This window comes from Mustela nivalis (genome assembly GCF_964662115.1).
Source record: "Mustela nivalis genome assembly, chromosome: 10".
NCBI lineage: Eukaryota > Metazoa > Chordata > Mammalia > Carnivora > Mustelidae > Mustela > Mustela nivalis.
Window position 1 is genome coordinate 104,147,484 of NC_139029.1, and position 19,759 is coordinate 104,167,242.

At 35.2% G+C, this 19,759-nt stretch overlaps 1 protein-coding gene across 4 annotated transcripts in view; it reads right to left on the reverse strand.

Annotated features, from left to right (window-relative positions):
- Window positions 1–692: 692 nt before the first annotated feature.
- The window catches only part of CEPT1 (choline/ethanolamine phosphotransferase 1), a 36,423-nt gene continuing 17,356 nt past the window's right edge, over window positions 693–19,759 (reverse strand). For 2 of the 4 annotated variants that reach the window (XM_082687440.1, XM_082687441.1), the window contains exons 5-9: window positions 10,584–10,668; window positions 3,538–3,669; window positions 2,702–2,860; window positions 2,070–2,195; window positions 693–1,467 (exon numbers count right to left, since the gene is read on the reverse strand). In XM_082687440.1, the coding sequence (XP_082543566.1) occupies window positions 1,348–1,467; window positions 2,070–2,195; window positions 2,702–2,860; window positions 3,538–3,669; window positions 10,584–10,668 (622 nt within the window). In that variant the 3' untranslated portion in view covers window positions 693–1,347. Of the gene's footprint in view, window positions 1,468–2,069; window positions 2,196–2,701; window positions 2,861–3,537; window positions 3,670–10,583; window positions 10,669–17,365; window positions 17,451–19,759 lie in introns of all 4 variants that reach the window. The other 2 variants (XM_082687442.1, XM_082687443.1) reach the window with 1 other exon arrangement.

Below are 19,759 nucleotides of genomic sequence, written 5' to 3' on the forward strand. Positions count from 1 at the left end.
AGATCTGGATTATAATTAATGAAGATATCTGGTTCTCATTTCAAACTATAGTATACTGAGGAGCCAGAACAGGAGTACAACTTTTCAATAACTGCCCAGAGAGGCCTAAGCCTCTCGAAAATTTGGGAGAAAGGCCTGAGATTCCTAAAAGACATAATCTTAGGGTGCCTAGGTGGCTCAGTTGGTTAAGCATCTGCCTTCAGCTCAAGTCATGATCCTTGGGTCCTGGGATCAAGCCCCGAGTCGGGCTCCCTGCTCAGTAGGAAGCCTGCTTCTGCCTCTCCCTCTTCTGTTCCCCCTTGCTTGTGCTCTCTCTTCTAAACAAACAAATAAACAAACAATAAATAAATCTTTAAAAATAAATACATAAAAATAAATGATACAGCCTTTAAAAAAAAAAGCCATAATCTAAAGGATGACAAGTACAACAACAACAACAAAAAAAAAACTTGTCAAGAGGGAAAATGAACACAGTTCTCCTATGTTTCATTTTTTTGTTTTCTGTTTTTTAGTTCTCCTAGGTTTTGAGTTAAACAACTTCAACAAAATAGAAAGATCACAAGACACATAATGACAAAGCAGCTGACCGAATTTCCTTATTTATTAAAGAAGAGAAATAAATTTTGCTTGAATTTTAAAAAATGACATCAAAACTTAGTTATCTTTCCACTGAATAAAATTGAGAAAAAGGCTGGCTTTCAGGTCATATATTTATTTAAAAAAATAAAATGGATCAACAAAGTTACCACATTATTCTGCATGCTAACAGGATTTCCCAAGCCCATGAGAGATACCATTTCTTGAGCAATAAAATAATGACTTCCTCAACAATGTAAAGATAGGAAACCTTTCAATCCAAATTCAAGGTCTTTATCACTAATTTCATCTCACAAGCTCGTGGGATATGTGCCATAAGCTGAGCTCCTTAGTTAAAGAAAGCCTGAGAAGACACTAAACAAGGACGTCACTAAAAGATGATGATTTGTTAAAATTATAAAGCAACCATCTTTTGGCCTGCAAATATTCTACATTAGAAATCTCCACCACTGGGGATCTGCTTCCCAGGACAATTTTATTCTGAATCCAGGATAATTACAAACACATGGCAAATTTTCCTGCATGCTTCCTTGGGCCAAACCCTGTATGACAACATGTACAATTACAGGACAGGACTTGAAATTCCCATTCTCACACAGGATAGTTAAGGAGTGTTACTGATAACGAAAAGTTATACATCATTGATTATTATAAATTATATTTGTTCTTATCCACCCCATTCTCCTCAATATGTTTGGATTCTTTCCTGCAGAAAACACAAGGTTCCTATATAACACCGAGTTAACATCATTAATGATGATTAGAATGAGCTGCAGAGACCTTGATTCTGAAGACATGTATGTGCAGGTGAGACGCAATCTGATTGCAAACACTGACACAGTAGCGGATCAAATCAAAGAAAGAGAAGACCTGGAAAGAAGAGACACTGTTAGATTCTCAGGACCTTCTTAGGCCTTCCCTAAGCTTCCTGAAAGTAAAAAGGATGGGCTTCTCTGACTTTCTTCCCTTCTTTTCAGATTAGACTTCAACTCCATATGATTTAATAATTTCATTTTCTCAAGGGTTTTTCCTTTACACTAAGGATCATTAAACTCTTTCTCAGAGAGACAGTAAATATTTAAGGCTTTGTCTTCATTTCAACTGCTCAACTTTGCCATGCTAGCTCGAAAGCAGCCACAGACAATACAGAAATGAATGGCCATGGCTGTGTTCCAATAAAACTTTATTTACAGAAACAGGTCACTGGCCCACAAGATGTAATTTGTCAGTTCCTGCTTGAGTCAGAAATCTGAAGTTTCTGAGCACTGAGGAAGGCAGGACTAATAAGAATAATGAAAAAAAAAATGGCTCAAAGACGAAGCCACAAGGCACTCTTGCCAAGTCCCCTAATTGTGGTTTTTCTGGCATACCAAATCATGATAATTATATGATCTATCTTTCAGGACTGGCTGACAGAAACAAGAAAACAAGTGGCTTCCAAATCATGAAATAGGACACAGTATAATACTTACCAGGGCAATCCAAAGTACAATATATTCATCAATAAAGCTGTTGAAATACTGGTCCAGAAACAAAAGTGCTGGGCCTATGAAAGCTGTGTCGAGCAAATGCATTTCACTTTTAGTCATGTGAGCCACCTGCAAATGAAAGAGAAACCATGATGCAGGTGCTTTCATGCTAGAGCAACTGTGTGCTACACAGTAAATCAGGTTTGTGCTCAAATCACAAGTTTCAAGAATTATTTAGCAATACTTAATAGAAAGTTGCATTTCCAAAACTATAAAACTGACAAGAAGTATGGGTAAGAGCTATACACCAAAGGGACAGCCCAAGCAGCGAAGCCCCCCAAAAGATGTGTTTCATAAAGAGCCTTGAGTGTACAGACTAAGATTGGAGAAGGCACATAAACTAAAGCACCAAATTAAGCTGCAGTAGAAAGAAGTGCTGCGGAGGTCCATGCAGAGGTCCAGGCGGAGGTCCACGGAGCTTCTGGTAATGTCAAGCTGTAGCTTCAAGGAGAAAAATGGCTCCCATGTTGATGGAGGAGAGCAAACTTCAGAACAGAATGGAATAAAAACTAGGGCCATAAAACCAAACCAAGATGAATATTAAAAACAAAACAAATAAAAACTCTAGTGCTTACCACAAGCTTATTAGTGATTTTAGCAGATACAAAACCGAATGTCAGTATATAAAGACAGGGATGCTTTTCAAAAAGCTGAACTGCTGATTTCTTATAGATCATTGCAGCAAGGGTAATCACTGATCCAATATGGAGAAAAGGAGAGAGGACGCTTGTTCCCTGTGCAGAGTAAAGAGAGGGGAGGGATTAACAACACTCAATACTGTCAGATACTACTTGGATCTGCTTAAGGCAGATCAGCTCAAATTTTTAAGAACCTCATGGTGCCTGCCAGCCAGCAGTATCTGTAACTGAATACCAGACCAGCTAATGAAGAAAGCAGCAGCAGGGTTAGGCACAAACTGAGGATTTTACTTACACTGCCAGGTTTATTTTACAAAGCAGATCATAGTTCTCTTTACTTTTAAATTTATTTTGAGAGAGCACAAGTGGGGAAGCGGCAGAGGGAGCCAGAGAGAGAAATATCAAGCCGACTCCATGCCGAGTGTGGAACCTGATGTAGGACTCGACCCCAGGACCCCCAGATCATGACCTGAGCTGAAACTAAGAGCCAGGGGCTCAATTGACTGAGCCACCCAGGTGCCCCCAACCATACTTTTAAACATATGTATGTGTATAAATGCGCGTGTGTCTGTGTGTGCATACACAAAGAAATGCATGTAGGTGTATAAACATATGCATGTATAGATAAAACTGAGAAGTTTTGGATATCACTTTTATTTAAGACTAAGCAGAAACTCTAAATTAACTAGTATTTTATACAATTCAAATGAAAACGCAATTACAAAACTAAGTCCTGGTAAAAACAATTGCTGGAAATCTTAAGATGTACTCACTGCTATTGTTGATCCATTTTTTCCAACACCACCTGTGAAGATTACACGGAAGTAATTTGTACAGGAAAATATTGTCCCTGCTACAGTACAAAGTGCAGGAAAAATTTTCATTTGAATATTCAGCACTGGAATCTTTAATGGGTAGAGAGAGAGAACAATTAAAATCTTTACAAGTTAAAATAAGAAAAATACAACAGATGTTTGATTCATAATGCCAAATATCCTCCATTCCCTCCAGTTTAGCAAATACTTAAATTAATGAACATTTCCCTCTTTCCATTATAAACGATATAACCAAGAGAAGAGGCTATATAGAAATTAATCTCACTTCTGACACCAACTTTTAAAAATTACTGATTCAACTTCATTAATTTGTGCCACAAGCTAAGCAGAGTTCAACTAAATCCCAGAAGTCTGGCAACAGTGGAACAGGCTGTCTTCTGGACTCTGTATAAATGAAGTGTACTTTGCCTTTTTCTCTGTACATTTTTGGAATTCTGAATTCAAATCTGAAGTTTGTTATGAATTGTTATGGGAGAGAAAGTGTGGAGCATAAAAGACTAGTAATAGTTGCAACTAGATTTTTAAAAAATCTGCAAACTTAGGTGCCTCGTTGACACAGTAGGTAGCGCTCAGTCCCATAAAAAATCTGCAAACTAGGGAATGGAAGATGAAGTTTGTACGATTGTACTCAGAAGAGTTCCCAACTCCCAACTGTTAGGATACAAGCAGCTTGAAAATGCAGAGGGCAGCCAAGAGACATTCATATACAGGGCAAAAAAGACTTCAAGCACATCAAAGCAGATACAACTGTGTATCCAAAATTTTAACATGTTAAGTTTCCTTATATAAGCAATAAGCAAATAATGTATCTTTGTAGTTTACTGCAAACACGGATTGATTTACCTAAAGTAAGGGGAGGGGTGCTGGGGGCATTGGGATAATGTATTCAATCTTGCAAACACAATATCCACCATTTCAAATGAAATACATTTGTACTAATTTTTGAAAATCATTTAAGATTTTCTTCCTTTTTGCACTTCTCATTCCACTTTTAAGAAGGTTCACATTTTGTCCAATATGGGTTGAAAATAAAGCAACATAAAGTGATATATTCTATTAACAGAAACAAATGACCACAGCTACAAAATTCCAAAAGCCCACAGGATTTAATAAACAATGGGTTCTTATAATGAAAACATTTTAATTAGGGCTATTTATACTTTTTAGGGATACCATTTCAAAACCAAATAGGAAATGTCACATTTCCTACTTTTTTTTGGTACATATAAAACCCAAGTAATATTGGTAGACATAAATCTTTATCTTTAGATACTCCATTTCTTCAAAACTCTGAAGAACTCAGTTTGTTTACACAGCTCTATGACCTCTTGCAAAACTGCAGCTCTAAAAAAAAAACTGTAATCAGCTGTTCAAATTTCAAGCTGTAGTATGGCAGTGCTTAGTTTTCTAAAATGAAGTAGGTCAAATTAAAAATTAAGCCCAGAACATTAAGGAGTATCCTAAATGGTCTTCTTCCTTCCCTAATTCATTTCTAAACCCAACAGCCCAAAACAAAACTTGTTTACAGTAAAGGAGAAAATCAACACCAGGGATCCTTTGAGCTCCAAGAGATTTTTCTGCTCTAGTTCAGAAAACTAGGGATACTGCAATCTTAATCTGATGCACCTGGCTTAAATTTAATACCCTGGCTAGTTTCCTTTTCCCTCCAGAGACAAAGGACCTGTATGGCAAAGGGGGAAATACTATACTCCCTCAGATTTCAAAAAAAGCAAAGCATTAATCCATTACAGAGGTATGCCTGTGTTAGGGCCAGGATATCACATGAGTGCCAACCCTGGTGTAGCAGTAATCTGTGCCATAATACTACTACAACTATAATTAAAATTTGGTGAAAATGCTTTCAGGTAAATGGAAACTCTTGCCTGTTGAAAGAAGAAAGAATACATAGAAGTATTAAAGAAGCCAGGCAAATTAGTAAATGGCCTGAGCCACAACATTAGCGAGTTATAGACTTAGGAGGAAGGTATCATAAGCATTCTTAGGACGCTCTCCATTTCCTTCATAGAGGATAGCTATATACACCAAACCATAAGCTCCTGAATGTAGGATTTTGTTTGCACTGATTTTTATATTCTCTCTACAGCCATGCTTATTATAAGTGCTCAATATACACTTGTTGAATGAAGATTAAGATCTCCCTTTCTCTTAATTCTCTATGCAGTCTTACTGTTATGGGAGAATATGAAGACCGATCTTACCCTCATATTAAGAAGGAAAAGGATGTTAGCTACAAGAAAATCTAAGGCAAAGTGAAGGGAAAGCTAGAATGAGAGGAATCCCAAGGCTCACCAGGCAATCCCTTAAAACTTAGCACCAACTGAACCATTTATAAAAAGCTCTAAAATTGTTGCCATTTTCACCTCCCACCCAAGATCGAGGAGGGTGGGCACATTCTATCTTTCTCAATCTTTCCTTTTCTATCTTCCTCCTCTTGGAACTCATCTAAAGCAACCCACGGGCATCCACTCTACAGAAATAGCAAGAAAGCTACATTGAAAACACCTTTATCAGAGCTCTGGGTCTTTTAGACCTTGAGTCATGGTGTCTGCTCTATAGCCAGGGGAAAAGCCTCTGGATTCATGCTGCCACATTATGTGTTTAAATAGTATCATCCAATCTAACTGATCTTAAACAGGGTTAGAGATGGAAAAGCAGTTTTAAATTCTCCGATTTACCAGATTACAATGGACGTGTTTTGGTTCAACAGTTTGGATTAATACAGAATATCAATTATTAATTTGTTAAGACAAGTTTTCTTAGGGACATAATAAAATGTTCTTATAAGCTTTGCAAATTTCAGCAGAAATATAATGTATCACTTTGAGATTAGATACTATTAGCTGTCTTCAAAACAATGTGGCAATGACTGTAAATACTTTTAATATAAGTGATTTCCATCAAAATTCAATATAACAATGATTACAGTGTCTACCAAGTGTTTTACGAGAAATCACCATGTCTGAATTATTTAATTGTAAGGGCACTTTGTCAGTCTTTTAGTTTAAGAATGAGACACAAATAAATTATACTACATAGTAAGTCTTTAGTTCTACCTAAAGAATTCTGAAACTTCACCTGAAGTCTTTCACGACTTGCCTTAACTGGATTCCAGAAGGTATCTCACGGTTTAGTAAACATTTAATAAACTACTACATTTAAAAGAATCAAACATCAGTGAAAGTAACCATGAGGGGATTACATGTGGGTCCCTTTCAAAGTGATGAGATTCTCCTTTTAAAAAAAAAAAGAGTGATGTGATAAAAAAATAGTTTCAAGACATTCCAAAAGAATATATACTCTTTCAGGAAAGCAATACAAAAAATCCACATATGGGCTGTTGTTTTGTGTCTTGCAATGTGTTAACCTTGCACTGACTTTTGTGCATGAAAATAATTTCTTTCCTTCGAAAAAAGAAAAAAAAAAACACAAAAAATAACCAACCAAAACCAACAGAACTAATTACAGACTTTGGTAAAAACCCACCTTCTCTGAAGAAAAAAAAAAAAAAAAAAGCAGCAGCAAAAAATGGGTAATTCATAAACAGCAGATATAAATCACTTATCTTTGCAAAACAGCTGATCTTTTGGAATCAGCTATATGAAAACATTTGTACTGTTTTTGTTTGTTACCAAAAATCTGCTTCCTATCAGTAGAAGACTTTTAATGATGATTTGGAAACCAATTTCCATTTTATGCCTTCAACTTTAAAAGAGACAAAGATTTCACATTTGGGCCCGAAACTGGTATCTGTCCTCCATTCTGGAACACAAATAAGTCAGAGTATTACATGTAATCCTTCCTAAATTAACATAATGACATTTGAAACACCACATTCAATGATGAATTATGGGCTATGTAAAAAGAAAAAAATACAGTGGTCTGAGGCCAATTATGGGAATCTGTACTGGTAATAGCTCAAAGTACACAATATTTTTCTGAGCCTCCAAAAAGCACCAGAGAAATCAGGCCCTTCCCTTTCAGATAATGATGGTAAAGTAGGGTCAGTAACACTAAGACAAAGGCAATCTGTCTCCCTACTGCAACCTAATCTCACTACTACTGGAACTAGATTGCTGGGCCTGGGGATTTTCAATCTTGGATCTGACAGTAACTAAGGTTACTTTTTAAAATATATAATAAAAAAGGATGATTATATTATTTAATTATCAATAAAGATAGGACAAGATATTTGATCCTTTTGAAAAAAAAATCATTCTGTTAAGTACTTTGATATAAATCCTAGTAAAATAAGGTAACAAGTGCACTTGAAGCAAATTCATTGCCAGACACCACCTAAAGAAATAGGGATATATAGGGGCTCAGTCAGTTAAGTGGCTGATTCTTAATTTTGGCTCAGGTCATAATATCAGGGTCGTGAGATCAAGCCCTGAGTTGAGCTGATTGCTGGGCATAGTGCCTGCTTGGGATTCTCTCTGTCCATCTGTCCGCCCACAACAACAGTGCACTTTCTCTCTTTCTCCTCACACACTGTAAAAAAAAAAAAAAGATCCTCTCTCCCTCTGCCCCACACCCCCATCTTACACCTTTTCTCTCTTAAAAAAAAAAAAAAAAGGATGTGTGTATAGCCTATAACTTTATTTGCAATGCTTTATGCATTCCTATACTGATAAGGATAATCAGGTGTATATAACCAACACTGACTTGTTTTCCAATGATCAAGCAAGAAATCAGTTTTTTGGCTATTGGTATGACAAAACTCTACAGGTAATTTATACATGTTTAAGATAAGATACTTAAAAAATTTTTGGAAGAGGGGAGATTTTGGTATAAAGCACAAAGCCTATGAACATAATAATCAATATGGTCAAGAGATACAAAAAATTTAAGTCAACATACAACTGACCCTCAAATAACATGAGGGTTAGGAGTACTCAAACCCCATTCCAGCTCCATGCAGTTGAAAATCCGCATATAACTTTTGACTCCCCTCAAAACTGAACTACTAATAACATACTACTGACCAGAAGCCTTACTGATAACATAATAAATTAACATGTATTTTGTATATGTATTATATACTGTATTCTTACAGTAAAGGATGTTAGAGAAAAGAAAATGGTATTAAGAAAATCATAAGGAAAATACATTTACTGTACTGTATAAAACATTTTTTTTTTTTTTTTTTTTTTGTGGGACGCTTGGGTGGCTCAGTTGATTAAGTGGCTGCCTTTGGCTCCAGTCATGATCCCAGTGTCCTGGGATGAAGTCCCACAATTGGCTCTTTGCTTAACAGGGAGCCTGCTTCTCCCTCTACCTCTGCCTGCCACTCTGCCTGCCTTTGCTAGTTCTCTCTCTCTCTCTGACAAATAAATAAAACCTTAAAAAAAATTTTTTTTTTTTTATAAATGGACCCTCATAGTTCAAACCTGTGTTGTTCAGGGTCAACTGTAGAGAGTAAAAGTAATAAAATTCTCTGTATCTATTTATCTCTATGTATGTATGTCCATATTCTATCTATGTCCATATTCTATCCACAGAGCTCAGATTTCACTAGAATATATCTTAGATTTCACTAAAGACCCTACTGGCTTTTGAGATTAATGTGTAGGAAAGATGTGAATTTGAATGATATTATATACATAACTGGATAGTTTCAGAATTTTCCTGGTTGACTATGGATTATTTTTATTCCTTTATCTCCTCCCTCTTCACAACCCTATCCTCCCAACAAAAGGCATTAAACAATTTCTGGTGATGAGTATACAGGGAAGTATGTCAACTACACCTCCTCAAGTAGCTAATTTACCATCATAAAGTGAATCAAGTGTGGGAAAGATCTTGTTCAGTCAATTCTCTTATACCCTAAAATCAATCTGATATATATATATTTTTTAAAGAATTGTTTGTTTGGAGTAGTACATCTTTTGGTGAGATGTCACCAAATGAACTGTAAATTCTGAAGCAGTGTTGGTACTGATCAGCAATTACCTGGACTAGGGCTTACAAACGACTGTGACTCAAATCTGGAAGGAAAAGTTGCAACCGTAAGAACGGCTTTCACTGATACTAGATACACACTGTTCTAAAGGCTTTACATGCATTACTCATTTAACAAAAAAGAATAACAATGAAAAAAGTACTGTGATTGTCCTCATTTTACAGAGGAGGAAACTCAGCCACAGAGAGTTGAATAATAGATGGTGTTCACATAACAGGCAGCAGAGCCTGATTGAACTCAGGCAGTCTGGTTCCTAAGTCTTGGCCCACATATTATATATATTATGTTCCCTCTTTCAGAAATTTGTGGAAAAAAAAAAAAACACTGTGTATATGGGTCAGGTTGAAAATCAAAGTCCTGGCTTGTTGAAAAAATTCTATGGCACAATTTCAGTAAGCATTTGTTCTGTTTTGGGGCTAGTTTATCTACAACCCCAAATTTGTTATTCAGCTTTAAGCATATGACAGAAAAACTAGTAGACTCATATAGCTCAGAAAGAGAGAAAAAAGTCTTACCCTGTCTTTGGTTAAGTTGTTATACCACCTGCTGTTTCCTCAGATGTAAAATGGGTCAACAAATAATAATTGAAATACCCTTCAAAAACTATAGCCAAGGGCGCCTGGGTGGCTCAGTGGGTTAAGCCGCTGCCTTCGGCTCAGGTCATGATCTCAGAGTCCTGAGTCTCAGCAGAGAGCCTGCTTCCCTCTCTCTCTCTCTGCCTGCCTCTCCATCTACTTGTGATTTCTCTCTGTCAAATAAATAAATAAAATCTTTAAAAAAAAAAAATAGCCAAGGAATGGACCTAATGTACGACCTAACTCCAAGTAATAAAATTCACCATGCCCTAAAGAGAAGTTTGTGTCCTACCATTGCTGTGGTTTTTCATTTTCATAAAGAGTAAAATAATTTTATATATCACCCTTTAACTGGATTATCCTATACTGGAAAACACAAGCGAAAGACAACATGCATTACATGGGATACACAATGTGAACAAAGTTACCATAGATTGCCAAAAAGGTGGTCCTCCAATCACTGCCAGCAAATGCATGATTATTATGAAGATTTGCACTTCAGTCACATCAATTCTGATTAGGTACAAAAAGCCAAAAAAGCAGAATTACTCAAAACAATTTCAAGTTAATTACTTGCAAGCTTAGCAGCATTCCTCTATCATGCACAATAGAAAAAAATCTCAAATATTGAGGAGAGGGGAAAAGGAGGTGTCAAAAATTTGTTATGAGCAAAATCAAATAAAATCCAGAGGCTTTTAATTTAATTTGATGAATTTCACAGAGCAATAAAAACCCCTCCTTTCCATAGGAAATTTCTGACTCATTGAAGTTGGGCTGAAACTATAGCTTCACCTTTCCCACCAAAAATATAAAAACAAACAGACAAAAACAAAACAAAACAAAAAAACACCAAGAAACAAGAAAAAAGGGGTTGGGCAGGATATGTGTGTATTAAATTTCGAGTCTCAAGCAGAGAGGACTGCATTGTACTGCTATATAATATGAAATCTTGAAACAAGTGCTTTGTAATACCAAGTGAAGGAAATGGTGAGTTTTTACAAAAATAACATTATCACTGATATCTTACAAAATTTACTGCCCTTTAGTTATATTCAGTTAATGCCTTCCATGGTAGGGGGTTTGAAAAAAACTTTTTTTCACTCAATTCTCAATCAAATTCTTATCCTTAGGTCAACTACTCTTAAGATTTCTGGAAAGAAGAACTGAAAGCAGCCAAGAATTAGTTTTGAGGTTGCTGAAAATGATCTTAGAGTCAAGAAAAGACAAACCTGGTACAAAAACAGGGCAGTAGAAATTAGAAGTCTGAAAGTCTGAAAAAAAAAAGAATATGGACAAAAAGACTGAGGAGCAAAGCACAAACTGGTATTCCTTTCTTCCTATAGACTAGCACTTTGTATAATCTTGAAATCATCATTCTCAGATTATTGGATCCAAACTAAAATTCTCAGAACTTATCTTAGAGAAATGATTGCACAAAATGTTTACACAAGGTTATTTATTACAGCATTATTTATAATAGGAAAATTTTTAAAATAGCCCTCAGTGAGGAATTAGTTACAGAAACTCTGGTACTTCCATACAATGGAATATTTGGTAGTTCTTAAAAAAGGAGTGGGCAGCTCCCTACATAGTGATATTGAAAAATATCAAAGGTATATTAGGTGAAAAGGAATGCTGCAGAGTGTACAAATAGTATCTTTTTTGTGTAAAAAAGGAAAATAATATTTTCTTTCTTTCTTTTTTTGCCAGCAATTACATAACAAATTTCTGGAAGGAAACATTACAAACTAAGAACAGTGGTTACCTATTCAAGAGAACAGTGTGGGAATGGACAGCTGGGAGATGAGGATGGGAAGGAGACCATACACTGCATACCTTTTTTATGTTAGTTTTAAATGAAGTGAATAATCTATTAAGGTAAATTTTTAAAAAATTAGTCTAAGAAAAATAGGTATCAACAGTAAGGGGATTCAATTCCCAGAATAGAATGAAACCCCCATTTCTAAAATTGACACTTAAAACATGTAACATGAGCTAGATATGTAAGCTTTCATGCCCATAATAAATACTAACCTGAAACCAGTCTCTCACAACTAAAAAAATTGAGCTTTCTTTGCTTAAGAATGTCTTTTTAACAGAAGCTTATTAAGTTGCAAACAAACTGTGATGTAGTTCTCTTTAAATACACATTTATTGGGGGAAAAATGGACTGAATTAGGCTAAAAAGAATCTGTAGAGCTGACCTGATGAATGGTGTTGCCAATAAGGGGAATTACACTCAGTAGCAGATTCAGGAGACTAAGCAGGTGTCAAAGATGATCGACTCTGTCTTGGGTGGAGGAGGGCAGACATCTTACAACATTTTGCTGGATATATGAAGTAGCCTTTTGGGAGGGGAAGGGCCAGAAGTATAGAATTACAAAATAAAAATGGAGGGAACCTCATGCAATTAATCTTTGTACCTCGGATGAATGTAAAAGAGAATAGGAAACATGAAAGATCTTTACAAAGCCCCAAATGGGATTCTTAGGTAAAATTTTATGGATTAGCTTGTTCGAAAATTTTGGAAGATAGAATTTTCAAACCCATCCAGATACTGTCATTGTATTTAGATCAACAATGCCTTAATGTTAGCAGGGAGAGTGCAGGAAAGCTTACTTACCAGTTGTAGGTAGTTAGGAATATTTTTTCCTGTTTGCTTATCTGATTTAGAGGAATACTCAGTACTCCTGGATAAGCCCCTCCTGCTCTGAATCAGAACTGCCTATCACCACTCCTGGAGGTGTGGCTCTAATCTTGACTGTCAATCTAAAAGGTGCAGTAAGAGGCCATCCCCAGAGGCAGGAACTGAATAAGCTTATTAGAGGACAGGAGGCAGAAGCTATTAACAATGAACAAAAAAGTCAATGATTCTATTAAGGAAAGAGCTGGTTATGTGGCAGTTCACCTTCCCACCTTTCTACTAATCAGTTTCTTAGTGTGGGCTGAACTTATTGTAACATATATTTGGACAGGGCTCATTTCTCTCCTCTCGGCTGGGGAAGAAAGACAGTTATCCTGAAGGAAGATTGTTAAGGAAAGCCAGGAATCTGGCATTTCTGTAGTCACTTCCTTATTATTATTTTCAAAATAATAACATAGGTGATAAAATTCCCAAATGTTGGGACTACTCAAAAAACAAACAAAATCATCCTCTATAACTATACCAAAAATAAGCCCTTCGAGATACAAAGAATATATGGTACAACAGCATCCAAAACACCAGAGTGATTTCTTTTACAAGACCTATGGGAAAACAGGTCTCTACAGCATTAGATTGCCACAACCTAAAAGTTTCTGAGGGGGGTAATCTGATGATAATCTACTTAATTTTCTATAACCATGAAGGTATTTGAATATCCTGAATGGTACTGCTTTAAATAATTTCTTATTTCCACTTCATTGTAGCACAGGTTATCAAAGTACAAAAGGAACTTCCCCAATTGCTGTGTAAAATCCAACTAAATTGCTACCACAAGCCAGCAATAAGCAACATTCTGATTACTGATAGCTGCCACAGAAGACAAAGGGAAAGAAGCAAGTCAGTTGTGGAGACTAAGCTCCCTCATTCTTCTGGTGGGGAGACTCTAATATGGCACTCAAAATAACTTTGAATATTCATAATAAATCCCCTGGGCCCTACACTTCGAACAACATCTCAATGGTCTATTGAATGAAGAGGTAAAGAGATCAAGGTATCTTAAATGAATATGAGTAATTTTAACTTCTAACCAGTGAACAGAAACTCTCTAGTTGGACAGAACTCATGGGGCCTTCATCCCAACAGAAAGGCAGCCTAGATCAGTTATTACATCAGAATTACAGGTTTAAAATGTGACTCAGGGGTGTAACAACCCCAAACTACCTATGTTAACTAATTATGAAGAAAATTCCTATTTTGAGTTTTTTATTTCTCAGTGTTTAGTGAGATACCTAACAAATGCATTTGGTTTGAATCCCAACAAGACTCAGGAATAACTGAGGTATGTAAAGGGATTTAACTGACATTCTGTGAAATTCGGTAAGCATGTTAACCATCTTTTCCCAGAATGTTTTATGTATTTCCACTCTAATATCAGAAATAAGACAAGTTTATTTTTCTTGTACAGGTAACATACGCATTCAAAGATATATTTGCAGCTAATTTGCAAACATAATTTGTTTGTTAAACCACACATGGTAAGTAAATATAATTGTGTTATAATTTGGGTTGGCTATTACCTTGGTTAAAACAGAATTTGCACTAGGGTTAAATTCATAACATCAAACAACCCCAGATTTGTACGACTTGACTTGTGAGCTATTGATTATTTAAAAAGAAGAATTTTGTTTGAAAAGACATTCACCGAGGGTGTCTGGAATCCAATTCAAGAATTAGATTGTTACTAACCACAGATTTCCAAATATCTATAAATGGATCTGAAGTTCTAGGGAGCTTTTACATAACCAGAATACTTATTATACCAGAAACAGCATGGGTGGAGTGAAATCTTGGTAGACTGCCATGAAGAGTGGTCTAGAAGTTGATCATACTCCCTTCCAATACGTTGCTTCCTACCCTTGATAATGGACAAACTGGGTAAGGCAAGCTAAATGTTAAGTAACATTAACCAGACAAGTGAATGATAGCTATATTTTAAAATCAAGTGGTACATACAGAAAAAGTCTAAGCATCTATTTTTGAGATAAGCTGAATTATTTAAAACCGAATTATCTACCACTTGAATTATTACATGGATCTTTCGATTATTTGAGAAGAATAAAAACCACAAACAACAGTAACTCATCCAGTGGTTTTTGAATAGGAAGACAAAAACACCCAAAGGCTAAAACATAGTCAGTCCTCTCAGAGGAACTAAAATTTAGGTCTCACATTTAAGGGGACAGCAGACCCTTACATCCTTGGAAATGGAAGAATTAGGAGAGTCCTCTCACCTCTTTAGTAATAATGTTGATGGAGTTAAAGGAAGGGATCATGGACCTACTCTTCCTAGCACAATGAATTCTGGAAGAAATCTGGAAACTGTAGGGAATTACTAACACAGGTCTTAAAATTAATATAATAATAGTGGTAACAAACACTATGCACCAGGCACTTTAGATAACACATTACATTTTGACTCTTAATCTTCACAACTATCCCAGGAGGTAGAACTTCTGCCACCATTTTACAGATGAGGAAATTCAGTTACACAGGTTAACTGACTTTTCCAAGAAATTGGAAGTGTTGTACCTACAATAGTGCTAAAACTCTTTAGTATGCTGATCAATTGGGGTAAAATCTGTCCTAAGTCTTTAACCTTTTATCACTAAGCAGCCCACATAGGATGATGCTTCTTACATACTAAAACAACTTTCCTTAAATTGGTAGAAAACAAAAGCAACAGAATAAGAAGTTTAAATGCTAATAAATTAACTGGAAACAAAATATAATGAAGAACTAACTCTTTCTTAAGCTTATTTCCCCCGAACTTTGTAAAAAAAAAAAAAAAGAAAGAAAGAAAGAAAAGAAAAGAAAAGAAATACCCACAAAGAAACTATGACAGTCTCATCTCAATGATCAAATCAAAGCAACAAATATTAAAAGCAAATCTGTGCAAGTTAGCAACTGATAAAAGAGTGTATTTCCAAAAGATTTTTTAGGATGTTAAAATTAAAATGCATTAGTTTCTAGAAACATTTTAATAGGAAGGCTTTATATATACAGGTACTTTGTTATCAGAAACAAACAAGATTAAAGTAATATGGTCAATACACTGAGTATTTTCATTAAGAACACTGGGGAAAAAGACCTTTGGTGAGTGTAACTAATAATAATCATAAATGAGCCAACAAAAATGATAAATCTAGACAACTGCAGTAAGTGTAAGTTTCAGGTCTTTGAAGAAAGTACCAGAAGACAGGTTATGGGTAGAGGGGTGCTAACAGTGACACATTCTGAACTATGCACATTATTCCACCCTAGGAAGGACTCTCACAAATAATTGTGCAAATACATTGTGAACTCAAATAAAAATGGCTTTTTGTTTTGCTTCTAAATCATGCCTAGCGTACTTCTCAGTATTTTCCAAATTCTAAGCTTATTTTGTGTGTGGGGGAGGAAGATTTAGACTATCATTATTAATCTGTCCCCAAAGACGTCACTACCACTACTGATTAAATGGATTTACAATGCTACAAGATACTTTTCAGAAAAGAACTCTGCTACTAGACTTTAACTATTTCTACCACATTACTGAAACATTTTTGGGCACGGGGATTCAATATAGGAAACCTAATGCAGCCTTGTATTGCTAGAACGATCTGTAGGTGTCCACATGAACAGTTCCCCAATGTTCCGTGAATGCAAAATAAATGGAATTTAAGCTCTCTTTTTCTTGTGAATAAACCTTTCATACTGAAGTGTGAAGAATTCTTGGCTATTCTACTGGAAAACCATTTTCTAATAAATCTTTCTGAACTTTTAGAATTCTTAAGGTCAAAATTATAATTCTAATATGAGAGGAAAAGGAGAGGTTATTCACTCAGCATTAACTAAGGAAATATGTGTTTATTAGAAACAAACCAAACCTGAAAAAGGAGGGTATTCAAAAGATGGCTAAAGTAACATGAAAAGCGAAGGACACTAGTTTTAAAAGCACAACTAAGAGAAGAAAACAATAAACGATACAAATAGAAATGAGAATAGCTTCAAGCATTAATTTTCTAAAAAATGAAGATCATTGAAAACAGAAGCAGAAATGGTACTAGATTGCTTAAAGAACATATTCTAAAAGATTTAAGAGAATACACAGAATCTCTCCTACTACTGTTAAGAGTCCCCTCAACTTACTAATCTAAAGGGAAACTCTGCTTACTTTATTCTGTTTTCAAAATATAAATATAAAAAAAAAATCTATTTAATGGTGGAAAGGTATCTGTTTTAAAAAAAATACTACATAGAGCAAAAATTGTATTAGGTATAGTAGGTGAGAGAGAATTTTTTTAGCATCAAATGACCAGAAATATTATTTTCAAAAAATTTTAATAGGGTGGATTTTTATTGCCCTATATATATTAAAATTATTTTCTATTAACCTGTTTGTCTGTGAAATACCACCAGAAGGCTTTTTATTTTTTACATTTCAATTACTCTGTGCATGACAAAGGTGCTGTCTTTATTGAGTTCACGCCACTGTTCATTGGACAGCATGAATATTCTAGCAGTTACCGTGAAGTTCCAGAACCAAGGTCCCAGGGTTCCTGTGAGAAGCTGGCATATTATAATTATGATCTGGGACTCTGTAACATCGAATCTATGCATAAGGAAACAAACATTTCAAAATAACTTTACTCAGAGCTTTTGCCAAAGAGCCTTACAGGTAGCAAAAACAGATTTAGAAGGTAGCATTACCCATATAACAACATATAAAGATTCAATGATACAATTTATACAGTACTCTTACTATCCTTATGCAAACATGTATATTTCTTACCCACACCAAAATAGTAGAAAAGTTTAAAAATTCTAACTGTAACAAACTGAATAAATGACTTGTTAAAAGGGAGCTGGTAACACCAGAACTAAAAACAGAGTCAACTCTTAATTACCTAAGTAGTGAATACTACTTGCCAAATAATCACACTATCTTTAACGTAGGTCCCGTCCGTGGCAGAACCTACCCAGACTTCTCTGGAAAGGAATGTTTTCCAGAAGCTCCAGTGCACAGTCATCTATGTATTTGAAGAAACACTAATCTATCCTCTCCACTGCCCCACATCTCATCATACTCCTACTTGTGCTAATCTCAGTAGAATTAGCCCATGTATATGGAAAAGGTAAGGAGAAACTGTGACTACTTCAGATACAATTAGAACCCAATCAAACTGGTCAACTCCTTGTCCTGTTTCCTAATAATCTCTAGTCCAGAATTTTACCCTTTTCACTCTTTCTCTTCCCTTAATTCCAACCAGCATTATAACTCTCTACTATACTGGATTAGCTTATTAGTGGTAAAAATAAGTAAAACATCCAATTCAATCATGAATGAAGTTTTGGAACATAGATGGTGACAGAAAAAGACTAGTGGTACGGAACAGGCTTCAAATCAAAATCGTATCATCAAAATTAAGAGCTGAGGAATGCTAAAAAAGACAGAAACTGGTCTATGATTTTACCTGATGATCCAAGAGTCCAAACTGCAATCTAGGCTTTAGGTTAATGTAAGTAGGTGTTTTAAGATATGTTTTTTAACAACTTAATAAAATTAAAATGAGCACAGTCCTAATGACTGACTCATTACCAACAGCAACAAAAAAAATACACAGGGAAACTAAAATCTGCAAGGAAAATCTCTGATATTTCTCAGTTTATGTGATAAGTCTTTAACTTTTAAAGATAAAAATACCCTATACAGGCATTCAATAGGAAGTTTCCTAATTCTTAATCCATAAAGAGTGGATCATACAATAACAGACAGTTTGGATTATAACATGAACAGTTTTTAATTAATAGGATATCTGCAAGTATTTATTCTTTAGAGGTTTCTTGGGAAAGAAATGAACTGGATTTGTCAGATTACCAATAGAGCATAGCCTATTGACTTTTCTTATTCAACTAGAAAAGAAAAATTCAGAAGTTATCAACTTATATAGAAATAAATGTGGTAGCAGAGTTATTAGCTAATGTAAATGTGAAACATTAGAAGCATGAACTGAAAAATGTAATAAATACTCTGCCTGTTGTAAGTAGTAACTACACTGGAAACAACATCTGTGAAATTAATAGACTCACAGAAGGAACCTTAGATACCATCAAACACAAAACTCTGATTTACAAATTAGGAAATTAAAGTTATAGGCCTTGCCCAAGCTTATATACAGTATTATAATTTGGAGATAACATTTGAGGCAAGATATACTGATCTAGTTCAATTCATTATAATTTTTTTGTCTTGTGAAAAGAGTATCCTCCCCATTCCCCCAAGCTCCCCACACAATGATAATTTAAGTAAGAATTCTACTTTTCAGGGTGGAGGATTTTTTTAAGTCCAGTACTTTGCATAAATAGTTTTATCGGAGATTATTTAGAGTTTCTAAAAATTTAATTTATAAAAATGATTCCATATATATATGTAGAAATTATGGATTTTAAAATATCTAGATACACAGGGTTTAAGCCTTAAGAGAGGAAACATGTTCTCTTCCATTTAATATAATCCATAAACATTTTAAGAAATATTTTACAAATATTTACAAATGAGCTTCAACTCTTAATTTTTTTCCACCCACTTGTTCCTTCTGTGAAGTTCTAGTTCCTCCCCAGTCTTTCAAATTCCGGCTAGTAAATATCCTAATGAGCCCAGCTGGACCTAGAAAGGTCCCAATGAGCAATTCTCATCTAAGTCAGATCTGTACCAGCTCAGTCCAGGACTGTGAGGACAGGGGTCTGTCTAGATGTGAAAGGTAATAATATTCTCTGTAAAAGGCAGTTTCCAGCTGTGATCAGAGCAAAGTGTTGAAAGATTTAGCTCATAATTTCAGGGATAATGTATCCAAATCACATTGGCTTTCTCATAATATCTGACTTTGAAAGGAAATTACTTATAGAGGAATTAAACTATGG